This window comes from Plutella xylostella, chromosome 14, assembly GCF_932276165.1.
Source record: "Plutella xylostella chromosome 14, ilPluXylo3.1, whole genome shotgun sequence".
Lineage (NCBI taxonomy): Eukaryota > Metazoa > Arthropoda > Insecta > Lepidoptera > Plutellidae > Plutella > Plutella xylostella.
Window position 1 is genome coordinate 7,429,588 of NC_063994.1, and position 25,629 is coordinate 7,455,216.

The 25,629-nt window shown below is 39.6% G+C and overlaps 2 protein-coding genes across 2 annotated transcripts; one reads left to right on the plus strand and one right to left on the minus strand.

Moving 5' to 3' along the window:
* Positions 1-1,274: 1,274 nt before the first annotated feature.
* LOC125489551 lies at positions 1,275-3,477 on the minus strand. The gene is made up of 2 exons (XM_048625591.1): positions 3,084-3,477; positions 1,275-3,051 (listed from the first exon to the last, which is right to left on the minus strand). Exon 2 carries the CDS (start codon positions 3,044-3,046, stop codon positions 1,844-1,846), a length of 1,203 nt encoding a protein of 400 aa, XP_048481548.1. The 5' UTR covers positions 3,047-3,051; positions 3,084-3,477; the 3' UTR covers positions 1,275-1,843.
* Positions 3,478-4,843: 1,366 nt separating this feature from the next.
* Positions 4,844-25,320, plus strand: LOC105383496 (RNA cytidine acetyltransferase). The gene is made up of 20 exons (XM_048625416.1): positions 4,844-5,054; positions 5,237-5,331; positions 5,447-5,606; positions 5,788-5,924; positions 6,112-6,274; positions 6,717-6,859; positions 8,022-8,175; positions 9,206-9,328; positions 9,617-9,832; positions 10,249-10,476; positions 11,202-11,347; positions 13,135-13,282; positions 20,222-20,364; positions 20,701-20,838; positions 21,133-21,329; positions 22,421-22,590; positions 23,209-23,385; positions 23,970-24,041; positions 24,642-24,781; positions 25,197-25,320. Exons 1-20 carry the CDS (start codon positions 4,947-4,949, stop codon positions 25,297-25,299), a joined length of 2,961 nt encoding a protein of 986 aa, XP_048481373.1. The 5' UTR covers positions 4,844-4,946; the 3' UTR covers positions 25,300-25,320.
* Positions 25,321-25,629: the final 309 nt, after the last annotated feature.

Here is a 25,629-nt window from a genome sequence, read left to right on the forward strand (position 1 = left end):
CGCAGCGTGGAGCGTGGGACGCCCTCCTGCCCGCTGGACCAACGACATTAGATGGGTCGCCGGTATTGGCTGGATGAGGACGGCCGGCCGAGGACCGAATGTTGTGGCGCTCCTTGGAGAGGCCTATGTTCAGCAGTGGATGATTATTGGTTGCTGATGATGAATAAATAAAGCCTTTTATTTAGTTTTGGAAAATAGCATAATTTTAACAGTAAATAAAATATTTTTAGCAGTTTTTACTAGATTTTGACCGAATAGCTACAGTGAAACTATAAAGTCCTGAAATTAATGTTTGAGGAACTAAAATTTTCAGGAGCCTGGCACCATTAGAAAAGAAAAAGAAACATAAAAGTCATAACAATCATAGAGAAAAGAACACTACGTTTTAAGAGATGGGAGTACAAGGGAAAAAAAAGAAAAAAATACCTACTTGTATTTTTTTTATACACGCGTACTAACACAGGGTACCAACAAAACGAAAATTATGACGTACAAAACTGCCAACATAGCCCCGCTGAAATAGTGATGTGCTTCTTATGGATATTTTTTATCGATACCTAGTAAAAAAAAAGTGTGAGTGTATGTATTACTTTAATTTCAGTTTTACACAATAAGATTTCAGTGTTACACATTGACACCAACGTTAAGTCTCGGCTCAACGTTATGTTATGTTCCTATTTGAACACAAAAATATAATCCTTAAAATAAACTCGAGATTTTCCGTTGACGTAAGTGCTATGATATAATGTTGAAATAAAATAAAAGTGGAAAAATATAATTATATTTATTTATTATAAAATAAAGTGTCTGCAGTAAGTCCCACACATGGAATTGCTTTTTTTATCAATTGTGTTCTTAAAATGATGTGGTAGAAAATGATTGCCACAAATTCGTTTAAGTTAATGAAGCTTTTCAATAGGCACATAAACCAGATCCTCCTTACCGGTCATCTTAACCCACTGTTTACATCTGCAAACAAAATTTTTATAATTACTATTAAACAATTAAATATTATTTAAGTAGGTACATATACTTAATAAAAGTCACTGGTAATTTTTGTATGGAGATCCGAATTTGATTTTCGCTAATTTCCAAAACTAGTAGACAAAAGTTGTTCTGATTGATGAGCTGTGCGAACTAATGAGAAATAAAAATATCGATATCGATAAAAAAACATTCATGCTCTATTGTTGGTTGTGCTGACCCTCCAGTTATTTTATTAGACTTTAACTTTTTTATACATATAAATGTGGGATGAAAATTAAAGCCGCCGGTGCACTTAAACAATCTTTATTTAATTTATTTACACCCAAGAAACAGAGAACAATCTTTCGTGCTAAGCGCCATATTTGCAAGAGAGAAATACATTCATAAAAGGAAGCCGACCATAGAGAATAATAACCATAGTGAATACTCCTACTCCTACAACCCGGCCATCCTGCAGATAGTCTGCCCTCAGACTATGAAAAACAAATAACATAAATCTTTACTGACTCTACCTTAAAACATCATTTAGAAAACAACAAAAAAATATTAAATCTGCAACTTTCAGGAAATTACACTTAATTATTAACAAAATATAAACTTTGGGACCAAAATTCTTAACACAACCATATTTAGTTAGAAATTTCATCAATAAACAATAAACTTCAATAAACCATAAACACCAATAAACAATTAACATCATCCTGTACATTTAACATAAAATTAACCCTGCCTATTCAATTAAAAACACACTTATTCTTCGTCACACATTCATCATCATCATCATCTCGCAAATAAAAACTTATAAAAATCACCCACACCTTCCTCAGTGTCTCATCTAGGCAATGACTTCTTGTACTCAGCGTAGTACATGGTAATCTTTCTTCCTTTCTTCTTTTATAATTCTTTCAGAGAAATTACCATCCTTGTATACCCACTTTGCGATTTCTTTCTCCATAATTTTCTCCTCATTTGTTTTGCAACATATTTCATTCTCCATTAAACCATCTTGGTACTTTCTATCTTTTTCTACACATCTTTTATACACCTTCTTATTATCGATATATCTCCTCGTCAAGCCATCTTTCTCCTTCACCAAACTAGGAAACTCGCCTTTTTTAACTACCTTTTCAACTTTTTCTTCCACCTTTTCAACTTGTTCTTCCACAATCTTTGTCTCAGATACCTCTTCAACTTTATGTTCAACAATATTTTCCTCCTTAATACTTTTCAGCTCGATTGGCGCCTCTTTGAAAAGTTCCTCCTTTTTATTTTCCAAAACTTTTTTATTTACAAAATGTACAACTTCCGTTTGACAACTGATAGAACTTGTCTTCGTATCTATGCCTGTCACTTCTGTTTCCTTCGAATAATCATTGCTCATATTAGTCGCCTCGTCCATCCTGACTTCGAACATAATCGAGGGCTGCTTTGCCGACATCTCCGACTGACATCTGTGTCCGCTGCTCTGTCGCTGATCAGGATCCTGCTTTACCGACACATCCGTCAGTCGTTCGCCTCTTGTCTCCTCCTTAGCTGATACTGCCATCTTTCTTTTCATGTATTCATAAATCTTCAGCTTTTCCTTCAGGTCCGGATATGTCGAGACACCATATAGCATGACCTTGTGTATCACGCAGTCTTCGATACCATCAACTATATATTGGATAGCCACATAGTCTTCAAATCCGCCGCGCTTCCCCAGCTCCTTCATCACCAGCATGTACTCATAACAGCTCTCATCATGCTTCTTCTTACGGTTTGTCATGAGCTCGTGGATCACCTTCGGGTTGGCATCGTAGGGAAACTCCTCCAGCAGAGCCCGCTGCAGCTCGTCGAAACTCTTAAACATCTTTTCACTGCGGAGCCACAGACCTGCCACCCCAGTCAGTGCCCTTCGCGCCATCAGCAGCTTCTGTGAAGGTGACCAGCCGAACACCTCCGCATTGTCACTGATCTCCTCCACCCACCTTGCCGCCGGGTACGTCGGGTCCGCTCCCGTGAACAGTGGGATTGTCGCCTCAATGCTGACCAACGAGGGTTGGGCCGCCATCATCATCATGTCGTCTTAGTGATTAATTTTACACCTTTTTTTTCACCTTCACCGTATTTACATCATTATCACCTTCTATTTTTTCACCTTAATTTAATTCACCATTATAAATTTTTAATTTTCACCATAATTTCGCTTTAGTGCGCGCCGCCATCTTTTACGTGTGAGAATCGCTTCACGAACACGCCCCCTTATTTACACTATTTACACCTTTATAATATACATCTTCAGCACCTTTGGCTTATTTCCATCCCGGACGAGCCCCCAAAAGTTGTGGGATGAAAATTAAAGCCGCCGGTGCACTTAAACAATCTTTATTTAATTTATTTACACCCAAGAAACAGAGAACAATCTTTCGTGCTAAGCGCCATATTTGCAAGAGAGAAATACATTCATAAAAGGAAGCCGACCATAGAGAATAATAACCATAGTGAATACTCCTACTCCTACATAAATAATCTAAATCCTATGCTTTAGCCTATGTAATTGTAGCTTACCTTTTCTCATCCAGTGGAAATTCTCTTTTGGCCATCTATACGACCGGCTAACGGCACTTAAACCACATATTTCACTAGTTTTATAAAACATAATTATTATCAATAATATCAAGCAACACTAATAGTTATGTACCTCCACACAAACACTGCACTTATCCACAGTAATAATAATATATAAATAACTGTTAAATCTTAATTTATTTATGATTTAAAATTATTTTTCAAACTAAACGATTGACTGACTGACACTGACAGATGACAAAAGCCAAAGATGTCTATGATAGCGTACAAAGTACTCTGTGAGCGGTGCTCGCCATTATTTTTCGTACGCGTTCCATACTTAATTTTTTCCAGACTGTCTTTCGCCAGACTGATAACAATTGTTTATGTCAATAGGCGGTTGGCTGTTTTTTTTAATTTTCTTATTAATTATAAGGATAATCTAGATAAAAGCAACAATTTACGCTTGATTGCAATTAGGAAGATGAAGAAAAATATTCGTAGTCAAGCTAGTGAAGTTATTTATCGAGTTTTAATACAATGTTTAGCGGAACATCAAGCTGGACACATTTTGTCGAATTTGCAGGATGTTTACGCTCGTACAGCGTCTATCACGGGTATGTAGCCTTGTACAAATTGTAATAACAAATTTTTTATTAGTACCAACACTACCAACGCTTCATTTATCGATAAACCTAGGTTTAGAGCCCAAGTCGAACATTGTTTACATACCACTGATTGTAGGTTTCATCTGGTTTCAGTTGAGTCAAACCTTAACATTTTGATACTTAAAGATATATTTTTGTTTACTTACTAAATTCACATTGTGTGAATTTGGGGGGCATTGTGTAACTCAAAAAGATTTTTTTATTTTATTTTATAGTTATATCGGACCAGCGTGCCAAAGAGGGCAAAATATGAAATATTTCTAACTCCTGGAAGAAACAGAACTGGCCGTCCAAAAAGAGAAATTGATGTCTTTACTATGTGTTCCCTTCGTCAACAGATCCAGTTTTTTTATACAGTTGTAATAACGTTATCTATTATTAAATATTTATTGGATTCACTATTAGCCTTCATATTTACACCTTCTAGCTTGTATAAGAGTTTTTTTGTGGATGGTAAGTTGTTTTTAAAATACACAAATAGGTAGGAAGTTAACAGGCCAAATTTCAAGTATCAAAGTCAGTTATGTTTCGCTATATAGGGTTGCTACATGAAAGATAGCGGTGCCCTCATTTAATTTCAGGATGACCATTTTAAATCTGGTCACACTGACGTTCGTGTCAACTTTCAGACTGTCATGAATTGTCAAACTACCACTCGCAGAATCGCAGATCGTGTGATTTTGAGGTTATATTTAAGTTGTAGATTTGTTTTGAAGTTTTAAAAGTAAATAAAAATCGTTTAAAATGGTTAAAAAGAAAATAGATAATCGCATCAGGGTGATGATTGAAAATGGAGTCAAATTGGGACATCGCACTATGTTCCTCCTTGTCGGAGATAAAAGTAGAGATCAGGTATGAACTTTAAATTGTTTATTTATAATAAACGTGGTACGCTTTTTAATGCATATTTCGTGTATGATCAAATTAATAACTGTTGTAAAACACATCCATCCCCAAAACATATCCCCTGCCTAGTGAAAAAAGTCTTAATTTAAAACTTTAACATAACCTGTTAAATTCTTACTTTATTTCAGGTCCCCATTCTTTACGACATGCTAGTAAAATCGACGGTCAAAGCCAGGCCTACGGTACTGTGGTGCTATAAAAATAAAGATGAAGCCATAAGCAAGTAAGTTTTTAAATACCTAAACATAGTTTGAAAGAAATATTTTGTTTGGTTTAAGTTAAATTATTGCTTCAATTATACATTCTTTAGTTTTGGCTTCACTTATTTCGTTTTACAGTCACGGGAGAAAGAGAGCTAAGAAAATAGCAGCAGGAAAGTTGGAAGTGTCAGAAGAATCCCTGTTCGACTCATTCCGAGTTGCAACCACCATCCATGGAAGATATTATTCTGAGAGTCACGCAATGTTGGGGCAAACTTATGGAGTTTGTGTATTACAGGTATGTTAGTTTTACTATTGTATATAAATTATATGATTGAAAATTTAAATTGCTACTATGTTCACCTAGACCAAACAAATGCTATAGAAACAAATTAGGCCTTTGAAAATGATAACAATCCTAATAACTTCCATGTATAAACCTTTTTACTTTGCAAATATTATAATATTGTATGTTACAGGACTTTGAAGCTCTGACTCCGAACCTGATGGCTCGCACCATAGAGACGGTAGAAGGAGGCGGCCTCATCATCTTCCTCCTCAAGTCTATGGACTCTCTGCGACAGCTCCACTCTATTACCATGGATGTACATTCAAGGTACTATTCAATTTTATTCTGCCATTTTTTTAACCCTATCTCCACTCTTAAAAATAATACATGACCCCAAAGCTCTATATAAGTTTATCGTTTCTCGTTTACTGCTCAGAGTGACCCCCTTTTCCCCTATAATAATTTAATACCGTTATCCTTATACCCTGTAAAATATAACCTATGTCATTTTCAGATTCAAAACAGAAGCATATAACACAGTAGTGAACCGTTTCAATGAGCGATTCCTTCTATCATTGGCTGACAACCCTCGGTGCTTGGTGCTGGATGACTCACTGACTGTTCTACCAATATCTTCAAAGACTGCTCAAGTGGAACCAGTGGATGCTGTTGCTGAGGTTAGTCTTTAGATTTTAAATCCATAACATTTTATTTTAAACAAGGTTTAAACTTGGAAATTAATGAAGATTCATTTTAATTTCGAGGTACCAATACATTAATTTGTAGGTGATGATTTTATGACATCATTATCATTATTTTCATGGTCCACAAACTGGCAAGTGTATTGTGGGACACCCTCTAGTTTGTTTGATTAATAAGCTTGAACGTGTAGATGGTAGTGGCTGGAAGAGGAAGACAGAGTGTTGTGTTGCTCCTTTGGAGAGACCTACTATGTCCTACATCCTTACAGGCTGATTATCATGATGAACTTTCATGTAAACTTCCTTTATGCTTGCATTAACTCGTAGCATTAAATTTTGCGACGCCCACGACTCAATTAACCATTTTAGCTCCCATCGCCATTGATAATATTACCAGAGTAACTTTTTCCACCCACAGCGCGTGAACCCCAAGCTAACAGAACTAGTGTCATCTCTCTCTGACTCGCCGCCGGCCGGGCCGCTGGTGGCTCTCTGTCGCACGCACGACCAGGCGGCCGCGCTCGCCGCGCTCATCAACACGCTCGCTGACAAACAATCCAGGTAAACATGTGTTCTATTTTATTTTGATCTTTCATAGCATATTGTTTAATAACACGCAAGCTAGATCTAAGATTGTGAGCTTCACTTCACCTTAAATAGTTTTCCCGTAAAAAACTCATATAAGCTCCCGTGCAGGTCTGCAAAATGGCCAGCGTTTTATTATGTGCACACTGGATAATTATAAATAAATAGCTGAGCTTGCCACAAGCGTCTGTGAGATCTAGACAAGTTGTGCCAGCTGTTTCATCGACAGTGGTACAATATTAGACATCCGATTATGAAAGCAATCTGCTTTCCAACACTCCTGGCTTAGTCATATACAGGGTTATTGGTAAGTAGACCGGATCCTTTCAGGAGGTGATAGAGGAAGGCATTTCCAGACGATTGAACCCTATAATGCATTATCCGAAACTTAACCATTTCTAAGAAATTTCATATTTAAGTTTTTTTTTAATTTTTGCCAAAATTTTATGTTTAAAACCGAAAATAAAAAAAACTAGCCATATTTCAACAACTTTTTTGGTTGTTTCGCACAAGTTACACCTTAATAAACTAATTAAAATAATCAAATCTGCATTATTTGACTTAAATTAGACACAATACCTCAAAATAGTTAAACATTTTTTAAAAAATATTCAGAACATAAAAACAAATAAGTTAAATTAAAAAGAATGTCCAAAAAAAAGTTGAAAAACTTGGTTGTTTCGCACAAGTTACACCTTAATAAACTAATTAAAATAATCAAATCTGCATTATTTGACTTAAATTAGACACAATACCTCAAAATAGTTAAACATTTTTTAAAAAATATTCAGAACATAAAAACAAATAAGTTAATTAAAAAGAATGTCCAAAAAAAAGTTGAAAAACAAAAAAAGTTGTTGAAATATGGCTAGTTTTTTTTATTTTCGGTTTTAAACATAAAATTTTGGCAAAATATTAAATAAACTTAAGTATGAAATATCTTGGAAATGGTAAAATTTCGGATGATGCATTATAGGGTTCAATCGTCTGGAAATGCCTTCCTCTATCACCTCCTGAAAGGATCCGGTCTACTTACCAATAACCCTGTCTACATTTAAGCGATAGCCCTCCATAACATATAATTAACTTTAAATTAGCAAACTCCTCATTAAAACCACACCTATTATTTCCCCCCCAGACCCCCCCACTGCCTGACAGCGGCGCGCGGGCGCGGCAAATCAGCGACCCTCGGGCTAGCAGTAGCCGCGGCCATAGCACTGGGATACGTCAACGTATACGTCACGTCGCCGCATCCGGAGAACTTGATCACGCTGTTTGAGTTTGTATTGAAGGTATGTACAACATCTTGTATATCTACATATGTAGCGACCTAGACGAGGCAGAGACTGGAATATGGGTGTCGGACAGCTGATATATTCATAATTACATACATAGACACATGTTATTTACATAAATAACAACTAGGCACAAGGCATACACAAGTGCTCATCAAATGAAGTGGGATTGGAACCCGCAACAACTAGCTACGGAACCATGCCAGAGCTATGCCACACATGTTGTAATTTATTGTTGAGTCATCGATGCAAATCAGCCACGCTCGGGCTAGCAGTCGCAGCGGCCATCGCACTGGGTTATGTGAACGTATACGTCACATCGCCGCATCCGGAGAACTTGATCACGCTGTTTGAGTTTGTACTCAAGGTATTTGAAACATCCTCATGTACTCAAGGTATCTATGTGGGGACAGAAACGACCCAAACAAGGCAGAGGCTGAAATATGGACGTCGGACAGTCGTACATTCCTAGACACATGTTATTTAGATAAACAACAACGAGGCACAAGGCAACCACACAAACACACCTGGGCGGGATTCGAACCCGCAACCACTAGCCACAGAAGCAGCTATGTCCAAAATGTCGTCATTCATCGTTGAGTCATCGATGCCAGTCGGCCACGCTCGGGCTAGCAGTAGCGGCGGCCATAGCCCTGGGATACGTCAACGTATACGTCACGTCGCCGCATCCGGAGAACTTGAACACGCTCTTTGAGTTTGTGCTGAAGGTATGTCCCTGCTTTTTACAAGATTATAAATTATAAATAACAAAATAGGCTCCAGTCAGTACCCCAGAACCCAGAACCTTCACTGGTTTGGTTCATCTCCTCATTAGGTAATCTATTTACCTAAATATATACTATATGAATGATTTATAACGGCTATAATACTATACTAAAAGAGCAAAAAACGAAACATTAATAAGTTCACCTCTCCAATGCCCATAGTCGGCATCTAGTAACAGATCTACAAAATTAAGCATTAAAGTTTGCCAAAAAAACTAACTTTTACTCTATAATTTTACCAGGGTCTGGACGCGTGCTTGTACCAGGAGCACATAGACTACAACATCGTGCGCTCCACCAACCCCGAGTTCAAGAAGGCCATCGTCCGGATCAACGTGGCCAGGAACTCCAGGCAGACTGTGCAGGTTTGTGTAGCTTGTAAATTTATATACACGAACTGTTGTAATACATAATTCCGGCTAGCATAGCTAGCTACTACACTCTTGTTGATATTACTCACTGTTACTGTCTGATTCATGTACAGAAATGATTACTTTTAAACCCTAAGGTTATAGATGGGGGGAGAAGCCCGCCATTTTGATGGTGGAATCGTCGCCATTTTGTTTTTAGAAGCGCCATTTCTACGCGCCATGCCTCTCCATAGCCATTGCGACTCTATTATCTTATCATGCGTTAACAACCGTCGTTTTCAGTACATAACCCCGGACGACACATCCCTGCTAGCTGCAGCAGACTTAGTCCTCGTAGACGAGGCGGCCGCCATCCCCATACAACGAGTTCAAGCCGCGGCGGAGAAGGCCCCTCTCGCTCTGCTGTCGTCCACAGTGTCTGGGTACGAGGGCACGGGCCGAGCGCTGAGTCTGAAGCTGTTTTCTCAGCTGCAGACTGTGCATAATGCGCCGCCGCCGGTGAGTTTTGTTTTGTTTTTTTGGTAATTTTAGGAGTGTTTTAAGAGTCTGTGAAAATGAAGCGCCTAAACTACTCGTATTGTACTGGACTAATCTTCCTCATATAAATAGCCTGTAATCATCCATTGTTGAGCATTAGTACTTTAGGACAGCCCAAAGAACGCCACAACACTCTGTCCTCGGCCTTCCTTACCCAGCCACTATCAGCTACTTGTCAATAGAAGGTCATTCCGGCTGGGTCGATTTGAATGTTTTTTATTTGACAGGTGAATTGATATGAAGGTATGAACAAAGTGAAAAAAGAAAAATATTTCTCAAAGCCAATATTTCTAATGGCCAGTTGTCCAAAACCTATCTTATCTTTAGTAGGTATTGTTAATTCTGTTTCATCATTATCTCTTCCCCGCAACCCACAGATAAAACTCGAAGAGCCCATCCGTTACCGCCCCAACGACGCAGTAGAAGCCTGGCTAAACCGCCTGCTCTGTCTGGAATCCCCGCCGCCCGCCCCCGGCGCGGGGGCGCCACCGCCCGCCCCCTGTCAGCTGTACAGGGTGAATAGGGACGCCCTGTTCTGCTACCATAAGGCGGCTGAGGCCCTGTTGCATAGGATCCAGGCTGTCTGTGTGGCTAGCCATTATAAGGTGAGATTGCTTTGTTTTTTATCAGGGGGTAATTCTGTACAACTTTTGTTCTACGAGGTTTGGAAAATCGCGAAAAAAAATTCGTTCTCCATAGTAAAAAAGTCACGTGACCCACAAAGTTTCTATGTAAAATGTTTTTTTTTTCCCGATTTTCCAAAACTCGTAGAAAAAAAGTTGTACAGGATGACCTCTTGAGTCACCCCCTTTCGGCTTAGTATACCCTTTTTGCAACACCCTGTAGACTGTTTTTGTAGAGGCTTTAAATTTGTGACTGAAATAGGTCAGTATAGGGCACTCCCGCCCGCCCCATGCCATCTGTACAGGGTGAATAGGGACGCCCTGTTCTGCTACCATAAGGCGGCTGAGGCCCTGTTGCATAGGATTCAAGCTGTTTGCGTGGCTAGCCATTATAAGGTGAGATTGCTTTATTTTTAATAGACTGATTTTATAGAGGATTTGAATTCGTGACCGAAATAAGTCAGTACCTACCTTTTAACGGGATATACCTATATTTTTTATTAGTTTTATCATATACCGCTAGAGGCCAATGGCCATCAAAATGATACAAAATCTTTTTATTTAAGTACCGTAAAATATCAAACTTGGACGCCTATTTTGCCCTATTCGCATTTAAGTCCCTCATATGTCAAGATACATACATGTTTTCTAATCTACAACCATAACGTTCATCTGCCTTGATCCTAACCACCCATTACCCCTTCCAGAACAGTCCCAACGACCTGCAACTCCTAGCCGACGCGCCGGCGCACTGCCTGTTCGTGTTACTCGCCCCTACACCACCAAACTGTACCGCCATACCCGAGGTGTTGTGCGTCATACAGATGTGCTTCGAGGGGAACATCTCCGACAAGTGAGTGTCTCATACCTTCTAGAACAGTCTAGAGCTACAGTTGCTAGCTGCACCGCCATATAGATGTGCTTCGAGGGAAACATCTCCGACAAGTGAGTGTCTCATACCTTCTAGAACAGTCTAGAGCTACAGTTGCTAGCTGCACCGCCATACAGATGTGCTTCGAGGGAAACATCTCCGACAAGTGAGTGTCTCATACCTTCTAGAACAGTCTAGAGCTACAGTTGCTAGCTGCACTGCCATACAGATGTGCCGAGAGGGAAACATCTCCGACAAGGGAGTGTCTCATACCTTCTAGAACAGTCTAGAGCTACAGTTGCTAGCTGCACCGCCATACAGATGTGCTTCGAGGGAAACATCTCCGACAAGTGAGTGTCTCATACCTTCTAGAACAGTCTAGAGCTACAGTTGCTAGCTGCACCGCCATACAGATGTGCTTCAAGGGGAACATCTCCGACAAGTGAGTGTCTCATACCTTCTAGAACAGTCTAGAGCTACAGTTGCTAGCTGCACCGCCATATAGATGTGCTTCGAGGGGAACATCTCCGACAAGTGAGTGTCTCATACCTTCTAGAACAGTCTAGAGCTACAGTTGCTAGCTGCACCGCCATACAGATGTGCTTCGAGGGGAACATCTCCGACAAGTGAGTGTCTCATACCTTCTAGAACAGTCTAGAGCTACAGTTGCTAGCTGCACCGCCATACAGATGTGCTTCGAGGGAAACATCTCCGACAAGTGAGTGTCTCATACCTTCTAGAACAGTCTAGAGCTACAGTTGCTAGCTGCACCGCCATACAGATGTGCTTCGAGGGGAACATCTCCGACAAGTGAGTGTCTCATACCTTCTAGAACAGTCTAGAGCTACAGTTGCTAGCTGCACCGCCATACAGATGTGCTTCGAGGGAAACATCTCCGACAAGTGAGTGTCTCATACCTTCTAGAACAGTCTAGAGCTACAGTTGCTAGCTGCACCGCCATACAGATGTGCTTCGAGGGGAACATCTCCGACAAGTGAGTGTCTCATACCTTCTAGAACAGTCTAGAGCTACAGTTGCTAGCTGCACCGCCATACAGATGTGCTTCGAGGGGAACATCTCCGACAAGTGAGTGTCTCATACCTTCTAGAACAGTCTAGAGCTACAGTTGCTAGCTGCACCGCCATACAGATGTGCTTCGAGGGGAACATCTCCGACAAGTTAGTACCTATAGTATTTATACCTGCTCACTGCTACCGGAAGCGGCTCTACAGTACCTTTGCCTTAACTAATTGCAGCAACCGGTATTTTCTCACCGAATCCATAGGCATCCTATGTAATAACGAAGAGTTGAACCTAATATAATTGTTACTAGTCACAAAATTTCTAAACTCGAGCTATTAAGAGCCGAGCGAAGAGAGGTCGTATAAACCAACTCCGCATTTCCTAAAACCTAGAGAGCCGAGCGAAGCGAGGCAGCACAAACCTAACCGGTATTCCCTAAAGTGTAAAGAGCCGAGCGAAGCGAGGCCATACATATCCACCCTGCATACCCTACATTCCGCTATAGGAATCTTTACACGCCTCTCTAACACCCCCTCTCTCCTCAGATCAGTGAGTGACAGCCTGGGCCGCGGGCGCAAGGCGGCCTCATTCTGCCCCCTGATCTTATAGTATTATACGCCCACTAATATTCATCTTCCATGTGTATATATATGAGTCGCCACAAACCTCTCTTTCTCTCTCTAATACTCCCTCTCTTAGCATGGATAGTAGTCACCACAGCTTCTCTATCTCCCTCTCTCCCTCAGATCAGTGAGCGACAGCCTGGGCCGCGGGCGCAAGGCGGCGGGCGACCTCATCCCGTGGAACGTGTGCGAACAGTTCGGGGACCGGGACTTCCCGCAGCTCTGTGGGGCTAGGATAGTGAGGATAGCCACGCATCCGTCGTACCAACGGGTAAGATTGTAGACCTGTAGTCTAGGTATACGGGAGATCGCCTAATAATTAGTCCTTATCAGCTATGGATACCATAGTAAACTGACTTGAATCGACATATTTATAAATGGATGCTACTGGCTAAATGAAAGCGAAGATGACAGCGAAAGATGGCGTCGGATTAGGTCCAAAGGTGAAAGTATTCAGTAAGTAGTTAAATCTTCTGTCATAGCACTAGTGTAGCAATAAATCAGTGAGCTATAGAAGCCCCCAGTGCCAGCCTGGGCCGCGGGCGCAAGGCGGCGGGCGACCTCATCCCGTGGAGCGTGTGCGAACAGTTCGGGGACCGGGACTTCCCGCAGCTCTGTGGGGCTAGGATAGTGAGGATAGCCTAGGGTTTCTGCTCGAGAATTCTCGAGCTCGAGAAGATTCGAGAAATTCGGCTTGGTTCGAGACGAGAAAAAAATCTGAAGACTCGAGAATTTCTCGAGCCTTGAGATAAAAATTAAAAATATTAAATTCGAATTTTCCTGCGTCGCTTAACAACACACACGTATACCATGCGCGTGTACTATGATTTATTATGTTTCATCTCCATTTAAGCTAGTGCTGTACTGATAATACCGATGAATGATTAAAATATAACGTAGTAATAGTTACATACTGTTTCTTAGTTCAGGTGGACCAAAAGAAGTTATCCGATGTTGTTTGGCTCTCATTTTTTTTCTAAATGAAAAACTTCGATTCTGTTTTTTGATTATGTTTATTTGAACCTTTACAATTTTATCGGTAAAGTCGAGAAGATGATATCGGCCAAATGGGCGCCGCCACAATTTATTGCCATACGACCTCGTTTTATGGTATTTCTCATCATTTCAGCGAAAACTTCGGGCGAGAGATTCTCGCACTCGTGTCAAATGTTGCCCTTAAGGGCTTCCAGAGCCACGGGTTTATTCAATAAACACGGGACTTCAAAAAACCGCAGAAATTCTGTATGAAACGGTTAAATCGGGCGATATTGCAGGAAAAAATTACAGATAAAACAAAAAAAAGGCGACCCGAAAACTGAATTAACACAATTATTCCGCGTTCTTGGGGAGTATATCACTCCACGGCTTCTGAACTTGTATTTTGTATTTGTCTAGTCCACCAATATCAAAACTGATTTGAAATTGGCGGCCATTTGCACAAATGAGAGCAACTTCCAATAGGCTGATTACTTTTGGCCCACCTTGTACTTAGTAATTAGTAGCTAGCTAGACAGCTAATTATGAGTATTAGTAAAGTATTTTTTTTGTGATTAAGTGGACAAAGTAAAAAAAGGAGATTTAGTGGGTTTTTTTTGTTAATTAAGGCTTTTTTCTAAAGGTTTGCTTAGAAAAGCTCGAAACTCGAGAAGACTCGAGAATTTGGGCTCGAGAATTCTCGAAGCTCGAACTGAATTAACACAATTATTCCGCGTTCTTGGGGAGTATATCACTCCACGGCTTCTGAACTTGTATTTTGTATTTGTCTAGTCCACCAATATCAAAACTGATTTGAAATTGGCGGCCATTTGCACAAATGAGAGCAACTTCCAATAGGCTGATTACTTTTGGCCCACCTTGTACTTAGTAATTAGTAGCTAGCTAGACAGCTAATTATGAGTATTAGTAAAGTATTTTTTTGTGATTAAGTGGACAAAGTAAAAAAAGGAGATTTAGTGGGTTTTTAGGGTTCCGTAGCCAAAATGGCAAAAACGGAACCCTTATAGTTTCGTCATGTCCGTCTGTCCGTCTGTCCGTCTGTCCGTCTGTCACAGCCGATTTACTCGGAAACTATAAGTACTACAGTGATGAAATTTGATGGGAATATGTGTTGTATGAACCGCTACAAAAATATGCCACTAAATAGTAAAAAAAAGAATTGGGGGTGGGGCCCCCCATACATGTAACTGAGGGATGAAATTTTTTTTTTCGATGTACATACCCGTGTGGGGTATCAATGGAAAGGTCTTTTAAAATGATATAAAGTTTTTTAAAAAACATTTTTCTTAAAGTGAACGGTTTTTGAGATATCAGCTCTCAAAGTCGTAAAAAGTATGTCCCCCCCCCTCTATTTTTATAACTACGGGGTATAAAATTCTAAAAAAAATAGAGGTGATGCATGCTAATTAACTCTTTCAACGATTTTTGGTTTGATCAAAGTATCTCTTATAGTTTTTGAGATAGGTTGATTTAACTGTAATTTTGGTTAAGTTATATTTGCTGCTACGGAACCCTTTGTGCGCGAGCCCGACTCGCACTTGGCCGGTTTTTTTTGTTAATTAAGGCTTTTTTCTAAAGGTTTGCTTAGAAAAGCTCGAGACTCGAGAAGACTCGAGAATTTGGGCTCGAGAATTCTCGAAGCTCGAGAACGAAAATAGGTCGAGAAATCAGAAACCCTAGGATAGCCACGCATCCGTCGTACCAACGGGTAAGATTGTACACCTATAGTCTAGGTATAAGATAGGCTAATAATTCGTCCTCATCAGCTATAGATACTATAGTAAACAAATTTGAATCGGCATATTTATAAATGTATGCTACTGGCTAAGTTAAAGCGAAGATGACAGCGAAAGATGGCGTCGGATTAGGTCCAAAGGTGAAAGTATTCAGTGAGTAGTAACGTCGTCTATCGTAGCGCTGGTGTAGAAATAAATCAGTGAGCTACAGGAGACCTCATCCCGTGGAACGTGTGCGAACAGTTCGGGGACCGGGACTTCCCGCAGCTCTGTGGGGCTAGGATAGTGAGGATAGCCACGCATCCGGCGTACCAGCGGGTAAGAACAGACCAGTGTCTACTGCAAAGGGTCGGTTATCGACGTTGATAAACGTGGCAATAACGCGATTGTCATAGATACAGCGGCGCTGTGATGGTTGGAACGCTAATTAAACGAGTTTATCGCTTTCGAAAACAGGCCGATGTAGCGGGGACTGTAGGTATAAGGCGCGTAGATAAAATAGAGCACTTATCTGTAGCGTTTAGTAAAATTTTGCGCCGTAGACGAAAGCGAAAATGACATTTATTTTGTGTTATTTTGAATTCTGCAAGTTAGTGGTATTCAGTGAGCGCTAGTGTAGCAATAAATCAGTGAGCTATAGAAGCCCTAAGTAACAGCCTAAGATGACAGCGAAAGATGGCGTCGGATTAGGTACAAAGCTGAAAGTATTTAGTCAGTAGGTTCGTCCTCTGTCATAGCGCTAGTGTTGCAATAAATCAGTGAGCTACAGAAGCCCTCAGTGCCAGCCTGGGCCGCGGGCGCAAGGCGGCGGGCGACCTTATCCCGTGGAGCGTGTGCGAACAGTTCGGGGACCGGGACTTCCCGCAGCTCTGTGGGGCTAGGATAGTGAGGATAGCCACGCATCCGTCGTACCAACGGGTAAGAATAGACCATTGTCCACTGCACTATATTGCGATTCGCCATAGATACGCCATAGATGCGCTGTAATTGGTGGAATGTTCCTTAAACGGAATTATCGCTTTCGATAACGAACTCATGCAGCGAAGACTGTTGGTATAAGGCGTGCACTGATCTGTAGCGTTTAGTACAATTGGCCATGCTACCAATCTATTATATGTATTTTTTATAATTTATTTTGAAAATATAGACCATTTAAAGAAACTAATTTCGTTATTTTTGTATTTTATTCATTACAACTATTTTTAATATTTATTTAAAATTTGGCCGGCTGAATGTATGTAACTTCACATAAATGCATTATAGGATTTATCCTTGCCTGCGCTACAAAAAAAAGCAAAAGTGTTCTTAACGTCAGTGAGGTAGAATGTCATTGTCATCTAACTCTAAAATCATAACACTGTTAACTCCTCACCTGTCGGCGGCCATTTTGCATATTTCATCATTCAATATCGTTATTTCCGGGATGTAGGAAAAAAATACCACAATTTGTATATTTACTTCATACCTACTTAATATATTATTTATTTAGATAGTATTACGAGAAAGAAGATTAAGTACTACTCTGTGTAAAAAGTATCGGGACTGGGTCAATAAAACAAAAAATGTTTGTTATTCATCCAAATTTATTTTATCACCTTCAAAGTATGCTCCTTCAAAAACGATACACATACCCCATTATACAGAATTATCCAATCATCACAACTTTTTTTTAACACTGTTCCCAGAGTTGTTTAGTACTCGCGCCGATTTTTCCATACATTGCACAAATATAAGAAATAAATGTATAAAATGAGGGCTTAATGCTAAGAGCATTTTCTACCAGCCAACCTACAGGAGGTACAGGAAAACTAGTACAAAATATTAATTAGATTACACCAATAAATTAAAACAATACGCTTCGTTGATCATTTTTAGGGTTCCGTAGCCAAAATGGCAAAAACGGAACCCTTATAGTTTCGTCATGTCCGTCTGTCCGTCTGTCCGTCTGTCCGTCTGTCACAGCCGATTTACTCGGAAACTATAAGTACTACAGTGATGAAATTTGATGGGAATATGTGTTGTATGAACCGCTACAAAAATATGACACTAAATAGTAAAAAAAAGAATTGGGGGTGGGGCCCCCCATACATGTAACTGAGGGATGAAATTTTTTTTTTCGATGTACATACCCGTGTGGGGTATCAATGGAAAGGTCTTTTAAAATGATATAAAGTTTTCTAAAAAACATTTTTCTTAAAGTGAACGGTTTTTGAGATATCAGCTCTCAAAGTCGTAAAAAGTATGTCCCCCCCCCTCTATTTTTATAACTACGGGGTATAAAATTCTAAAAAAAATAGAGGTGATGCATGCTAATTAACTCTTTCAACGATTTTTGGTTTGATCAAAGTATCTCTTATAGTTTTTGAGATGGGTGACATAATAAGTTTATTATATTTGCTGCTACGGAACCCTTTGTGCGCGAGCCCGACTCGCACTTGGCCGGTTTTTTATTATTTAATATTTTTTCAATAACGCGCCTCAACGAGGCGAATCGAGCACCAGGTTTTATAAGGATATAAAGGTCGGTTGATAGGTTATATGTCATCCTTGTCGGTTTTTTTTACACTTAGTTGAGGTTAAAGCAAGATAAATGTAGTTCAGATAGGCAATATCGCTCACTTAAATACGGCAGACCAGTAACACCTTTAGAGATGGCGGGACATAATATGTGGACTATTTATTGCCCACCTTATAAAGGTTGGTCGACAGCCGAGGGGTTAAGCTCGAGGCAAATTTCGAGAGGCAGCATTTTCGAAATGAGCCTCTCTTGTTGCCATCGTAGTATCCACTCGTTTATTATTTATTCGTAGTAGAGTTTCAAAATAAGGTAGAAAAGATAAATCTTCTTCTTGTAGTGCCTTTCCACCATTGGAACTCTCTTTGCAGCGCTCTCTATTCTTTACTAGTTTAAATATTTGTTCCACGGTTTTTACACCGGTCCACTCTTTTAAATATTGCACAGCCACGTCAATTTCCTCCTTCCAGGCCTTCTCTTTCCTTCTACTTTGCCATTTCTATAAATTAAATCATTTTTTCTAGTTCTAACTGTAACAAATGGCAAAGATAAATAAACACACGAATTCACACGATTTAGACGTTTGCTTTTGACGTTAACAGTTTTTTTGTAGACAAATGCCACAGAGTTTGTTAATTGGCAAATGCATTATGTGCATAAATCCCAAAAAAATTCTAAGATTAAGGTCAAATGAAGGTTATTAGTTTTTATTGAATAATTTAAACAATAGGGACTTAATTTAAAATCTGATAACTAGAAATTGTACAGAAAGCATATTCCTCGAAACGGTTTTAAGCATTCCATTCTTGTTCAGAAAGTTAGCATGGCCAATTTACCGCCGTAGACGACAGCGAAGATGAGAGAGAATGATGACGTCGCATGAGGCCTAATTCTTAAAGTTATTGGTATTCAGTGAGTAGTTTATATAGTCGTCTGTCGTGGCGCTATTGTTGTAAAAAATATACGTATAATATATGTTACTTTCGTATACAGGGTGTTGCAAAAAGGGTATACTAAGCCGAAACCAGCATGTGCAGCATGTTATATCTAAGCCCGGAATTAAATAAGAATTAAAAAATTCGCGAAAAAAAATTTCTATCTACGTGAGTCACGTGACCGACTAAGTTTCTATGGATAATTAATAATTTTATTCGCGAATTTTTAAATTCTGTTTTCACTTTCGGGCTTAGATTTTAATTTTAATTTTAATTTTCTTTATTTGGAAAACAAACAGCTTATACTAATACATATTATAAATTAACATGAGGTTTACACACAAGCCAATAAAGTTTTCACACCTATTTTTTTACTAAATACTCAGAACATCACTGAACTGCTTAAGATGCATAAAGTTAAGAAGTTAACAATCAACAATATAATAATGTTCTTATATAATAATTACGTATATTACCCATGTACTATGTATTTATATGATAAGTTACTCACAGACATAACATGCATTAGATATAACATGCTGCACAAGGGCGTACCCAGGATTTCAGCTAGGGGGGGGGCAGCTCATACCTGATCCGAGATGATGGTCGGTCGGGTTATATTGAAACATTATATATAAACGAATATTAAATAAAAATATCTGACGAAAAATAAAAGATACTTTATTTCCAACACTTCATATTGCGCACAGTAAGTAACACGTTTTTAATTCCCACTTGGCAGGAAAATTTTCGATTATTTTATATTCTAGGGGGGGGCAGCTGCCCCCCCCTGCTCCTACCTGGGTACGCCCTTGATGCTGCACATGCTGGTTTGGGCTTTGTATACCCTTTTTGCAACACCCTGTATACAGCAGTGCTATAGCAGTATTTATACCGAGCCCTACAGAAAAACTGTACAAAATACCAGCCTTATGGCTTATAGCAATCTCTACCTGAAACTGTTTTAAGTAATCCAGTATATTAATTAATTGTGATAATAACTAACCAAATCTATTTCCACTCACCAGATGGGCTACGGCAAGCGCGCACTACAACAGCTAGCCGAGTACTATTCAGGAAACATCCCGTGCCTCGACGAACATAACGATGAGGAGACAGAGGAGAGAGCTAATGGGAAGGCCAGCTTACAGACAGAGACTATTGCTCCCAGGTAACCTATGTGTTTTGGTTTACATAACCCCAATTTCGCCATACTCGGTTAGATCATAACCAGGGATTGGTTCATCAAATAATGTCTTGTTTTCATCTATTCAGTGTTTTACAGCAAGAATAGGAGCAGATTGTGTACTGAAAAACAGAAGTTTTAAAAAACAGAAGTTATGTTCAATATAAATGGCATTACCTTTAAAACGATGGTACATATAACGCTTGAAAGAGGAACGGCGAGCACAAAATTTTGTGGTGTCTTTCTTTTAGTTTTTAATGATACAGCTGCCCTTCTTCTTAGTAAATGTGTTCAAAATTATAATGACACCCGTATTTCCAGGTCAAAACCTCCGATTCTACTCAAGAGGCTATCAGAAGTGCCGGCAGAACGTCTGGATTATTTGGGAACCAGCTTCGGACTAACAGAAGAACTACTCAAGTTCTGGAAGTCACAAAAATATGTGCCTGTTTACGTCAGGTAATTTATGTCTTGATATTTTTGAAGCTGTATAATAGAAAAGAAGATAATCGTATGACTGAATGGCGTAATGTTTACTGACTAAATGGCGCAATGTTTTGTTTAAAATCTAATATTTTCTATCTTATCATGCCTGTTAAATATTTATATGATATCTCGAACTCACCTGCTAAACGCAGAGATTATACCTTAGGCCTATTTCCTACAGTGAACTTTTTTTATTTTGATTTACATCTATGCCGCTTAATCTGTCTGCAGAACTTCAAAATCACAATAACCAACCCCTTTCCTCAGCCAAAAGCCCAACGAGCTAACCGGCGAGCACTCCTGCATCCTCCTCCGGCCGCTACAGGAAGCGACGCCATCTTGGCTCACGGCGTACTTCGCTGACTTCCGGAAACGGTTCACGAGGTTGTTAGCTCGGAGTATGAAGATACCCGCGTCTCTCGCACTGCAGACTATTAGTAATCAGAAGGAGGAGAATCGACCAGGTGCATATACATACAATGAAATTTTATAGGATAACCGGTTTTGTAAAATGCGAGTCGATTTCACATAAGGATGTTTATCCAATACCGGATTCACCCTCAGCTATAGGTTATCAGTTAGCTCATCATTACGTCAGTTCAAACTATGATAACATGTAAAGCTATGTCCTTACATGGATTTTAATCCAATGACCTACAAAGATTTTTATCACCTGGGTGGGTCAAATGATCATGTTTGAAAATTTGAATAACTATCGATTTTATTTGCCATGTTGCAATGGTTCTACCTTTTTTGGCATAAGATTTTTTTGCCTAATCTCGTATTGCATAGTAACGTTTGGTCAAAGTCTCGTTACGCCGAAAATCGTATGGCATAAATCTCGTTTAGTAAAAAGTTATTTCGCATAACATTGTTTAGCCTAATAATGGTATGGCCAAATCTTGAATAGCCTAATAATGCTATGGCATAGGTTTATACAAAGTAATAATATTTGTTTGGCTTTAACTTTGACGGAGCGTCTCCCTACATAGCGCAAACTGGTGCCTTGTATTGTTTCCGCTGTTTGGAAAACGCTCCGCTTTGGTTTTGATGAACATGTGCACCTAACACGCTCCTCCTCGCTTTGCTCGTCGTCGCACCTATTTTTAGGTTTAAATCTCATGGGGTTTGTAATAATTATATTGGTCGTTAATCGTGATTTTCGGGATGTAGGAGAAAAATACCACAATTTGTACATTTACTACATACTTGTACATTTACTACATATATTATTTATTAAGATAACATTAGGAGAAACAAGATTATACATAGGTATAGACGAACATAAATTTGAGCAAACGAAACTTAGGTGTTTAATGATTGTGCCTAAAGAGTTTTAGACGAAACGAGCCTTATGCCACATAAGTCTTGGCAAAGTGATGGTTCGGCCAAAAAAGTTTAGACCATACGAGTTATGCGAAATGAGTTTTGGTCAATTAACATTATGCCAGATGAGCGGAACCCGTTGCAATACATCCCTACTTGGCCCTACCGATATAAAAAATATATTAAACTTCACCAAACACAACATCAACTGATTCTCGTATCATTCCAGTGCTAACAAAGCAGATAATCGAGCAACACCTCTCCGGCCACGACCTAGCCCGTATAGAGTCGTACTGTCGGCAACAAGCGGACTACAGGCTCATAGCTGATTTGATATCAGTTGTAGCAGATCTGGTGTTCCATACGAAGACTAGTGCTAAATTGGATGCTATACAACAGGTGATTAACTATTTATAGTCGTTATCAAGGATGATTAAAACACAAAATAAGACTTAGCTTAAGAACTTACTGGCTACAGAACCTCGACGAATGGTTCAATATTTCCACTATAGAGTTGATACATCCCGGGCCCAAATGGCCATAATGAAAGCCGTCCTACGATAGTAGATGATCTTAAGAAGTAGAAGTCATCATGAGCCCGTCATCGTCCACGGCTACATGATTGCATATATGTATGGCCTATACTGGCTTAGCGCGCCTACCTCATCCAGCCACTACCGGCCTTAGGATATCTTCGATCTTGTTTGGCTTCTTCGATAGATATTGCTGCGCTTTTCATTACCATTTTATTACAATATAATGATCTAAGAAAAATAATATTGCAACTGCTGGCTTTCTACTTCATATGTCTCTTACAATTCATAGCTAACTAACAAGATACGCACGCCAAGACGTGACTAAATTTACTATTGCGTAAGCTCGAGGCTGTGAGTATTTTGTTAGCGTCTTGCATCCAGTGCTAAGTCCGCAGATGGATCTTTTAACTTGAAGAGAAATCCCTTCCATCGCCCACAAAACATACAAAACTCCCAATTTAACCTGACCCCTCTACCCCAGGTGATCCTAGTAGCCATGGGGTTCCAGATGAAGGATGTAGATGACGTGGCCAAGGAACTGGGGCTACCGGCCTCGCAACTGCTGGCCAAGTTCTACGAGGGGTGCAAGAAGATTAATAATGCCTTCAATGCGGTGCTTGAGAGGACTGTTGCTAAGGAGATCGGGATTGATGAGAAGGTTTGTGTTTAAATTATAGGGTCTTCTTAGCGTGTCGGTGATTAATACTAGAGTTGGACTAGAGTTGAACACCGTGGGTGCCCCGCACGTAGGTATATAAGGGGTGATGCAAAGGCGTACAAATTTCCAAAACTCATTATAAAAAATAAAAAAATGACTCGCAGAGTCACTCCCGTTCCGATTACTATGCTTAATAATAAGGGTTTATTGCAAATACCTGTATAAGCTACAGTTCATGTGTCATACGGGTCAAGGCTCCTTGCGAACCATGTCTTATAGCAATTTATAATGAGTTTGGACATGGGATGAAATTCCTTGATCAAAAGACCACCATGAAGCTAACCATGTGTTTGGCTGTATTAGTGTAAAAAAAACTTCTCTATTTAAATATCTACATTACCTAGATGCATAGTTTTTTTTATTTTGCATAAAATTGCATAGACGTATTAAAAGAGAATTATTTATTTTGTAACTTATTTTTTTATCAAATATTCCTTTTACCTTGCCCCAAAATTAATTGTTTGAGACCCATGAAATCCCAAACAATAAAAAAAAGTTTTGTTAATTAGCCAATGATTCCCCAGGTATCCGAGGATGTATCATCAGAAAACCCGGTGAAGGAGAGTCTGCAACAGGAGCTGTCGAAGGCTGCCAAGGTAATGATAGTTGGTTTACTATGTAGTGTGGGCTTGAATGTACTGCTGTGGAGATTGAGAAAATAAACTGTAGCTTTCTTTAATTTCTTTTAGTTTTATTTAAAGTTTTGTGACTTTTCTGACAGTCTTTATAGAATCCCACATATATATCACTCCTTATCACTCACCAATAATACTTTGTTGCTCGACATTGCTCTCTCACAAGGAGCGCCACAACACTCTGCCTTCGACCTTAGGGGACCAAAAATCAATAATTTTTAGATAACTTCCGAAATATTTATAACAACACCCTTGAGATAGCATGTTGGTGCACGTTGTAGTTAGTAACGCTAATAACGGTCGAAAGACTCGGGTTCGATTCCCGGTCCGAAAGATAAAAAAAATCCGTATTACATTGGAATATTAACTAGCATAACGAATACAATAAGAAAGATGAAAAATTGCATTAGCAAAAACAATTCACACTATTGAATATTCACCGTCATATTGCCATGTCCATTAACTTTTTTGGATTCTATATCTAAACTACACAAATCAAACTATGTTAATAAATGTGTGTGTGGTGCTTATGTAGCTAAACAACCCAACCCCCTATTCCAGGAGCTAGAACGCAAGCAGCGCAAGGAGCTGTCCCGGCTGATGGGCGAGGACTTATCCCAGTACCGCATCAAGGGCAACGAGAGCGACTGGAAGCAAGCACTGGCTGCCACTAAGCAGAAGACTATGCTGTCTGTTAAGAGGTTTGTGTGTGAACCTACTATTATGTACAAGCGTCCGATTTTAAGTGGTTGTTTCCTGGGCGCTTACGTGCTTTGGACGGCACGTTAAGCCGTGGGTCCCGGTTGCTGCTTCGGCAGCAGTCGTTAAGCCTAGTCGGACGGCTTGAAAACATCTGACAGTCGGGTTACCCATTTACCCGACAACTAACTCTCTCAACACAAGCTTACTTGTAGGGGTCCACCAACCCTCACTAGGGCAGCGTGGACTATGCATATAACCCTTCCTTCATTGGAAGGGGACGCATGCCCCAGCAGTGGGGACGTGATGGATTGTGATGATGATACACTACTTACTTTGGCTGGATGGTGTCCCACGCTACATCCATTCATTCCATACATAAATAGTTATACTAAATGGTTTCAAATACATTTTCAGTGGCGAGAAGCGTCACGGCGACGACGCTAAGGAAATTGACGAGCTGATAGAGTCACACTCCAAGAAGAAGAAGAAAAAGAAGCACGTTCGAAACCAAGTGTAAATAAACTTTGTTAACAGGTAATACGACTCTTTTTTCATAGAAACCCTACATTGCAATCGTAAATTACATATCATAGTTGCATTTTAAACATTTAACTGATTGATGTGTTAAAATATTTCATTAAATTTGGTCCTTAAATTAGTAACATAAAGTTAGGGCGTCTTGCACAACAAAGTTAATCAAATTTAAATAGTTTGTATCTTGCCTTGACAGTATAATGTCAGAGCAAGAGGTCAAAGATTTAATTTTGAATAACTTTGTTGTGCAAGATCGCCCTTAATGTTAATAATCAAAATATGCTAGCCATATTTCAACCGCTACTGGTGAAAT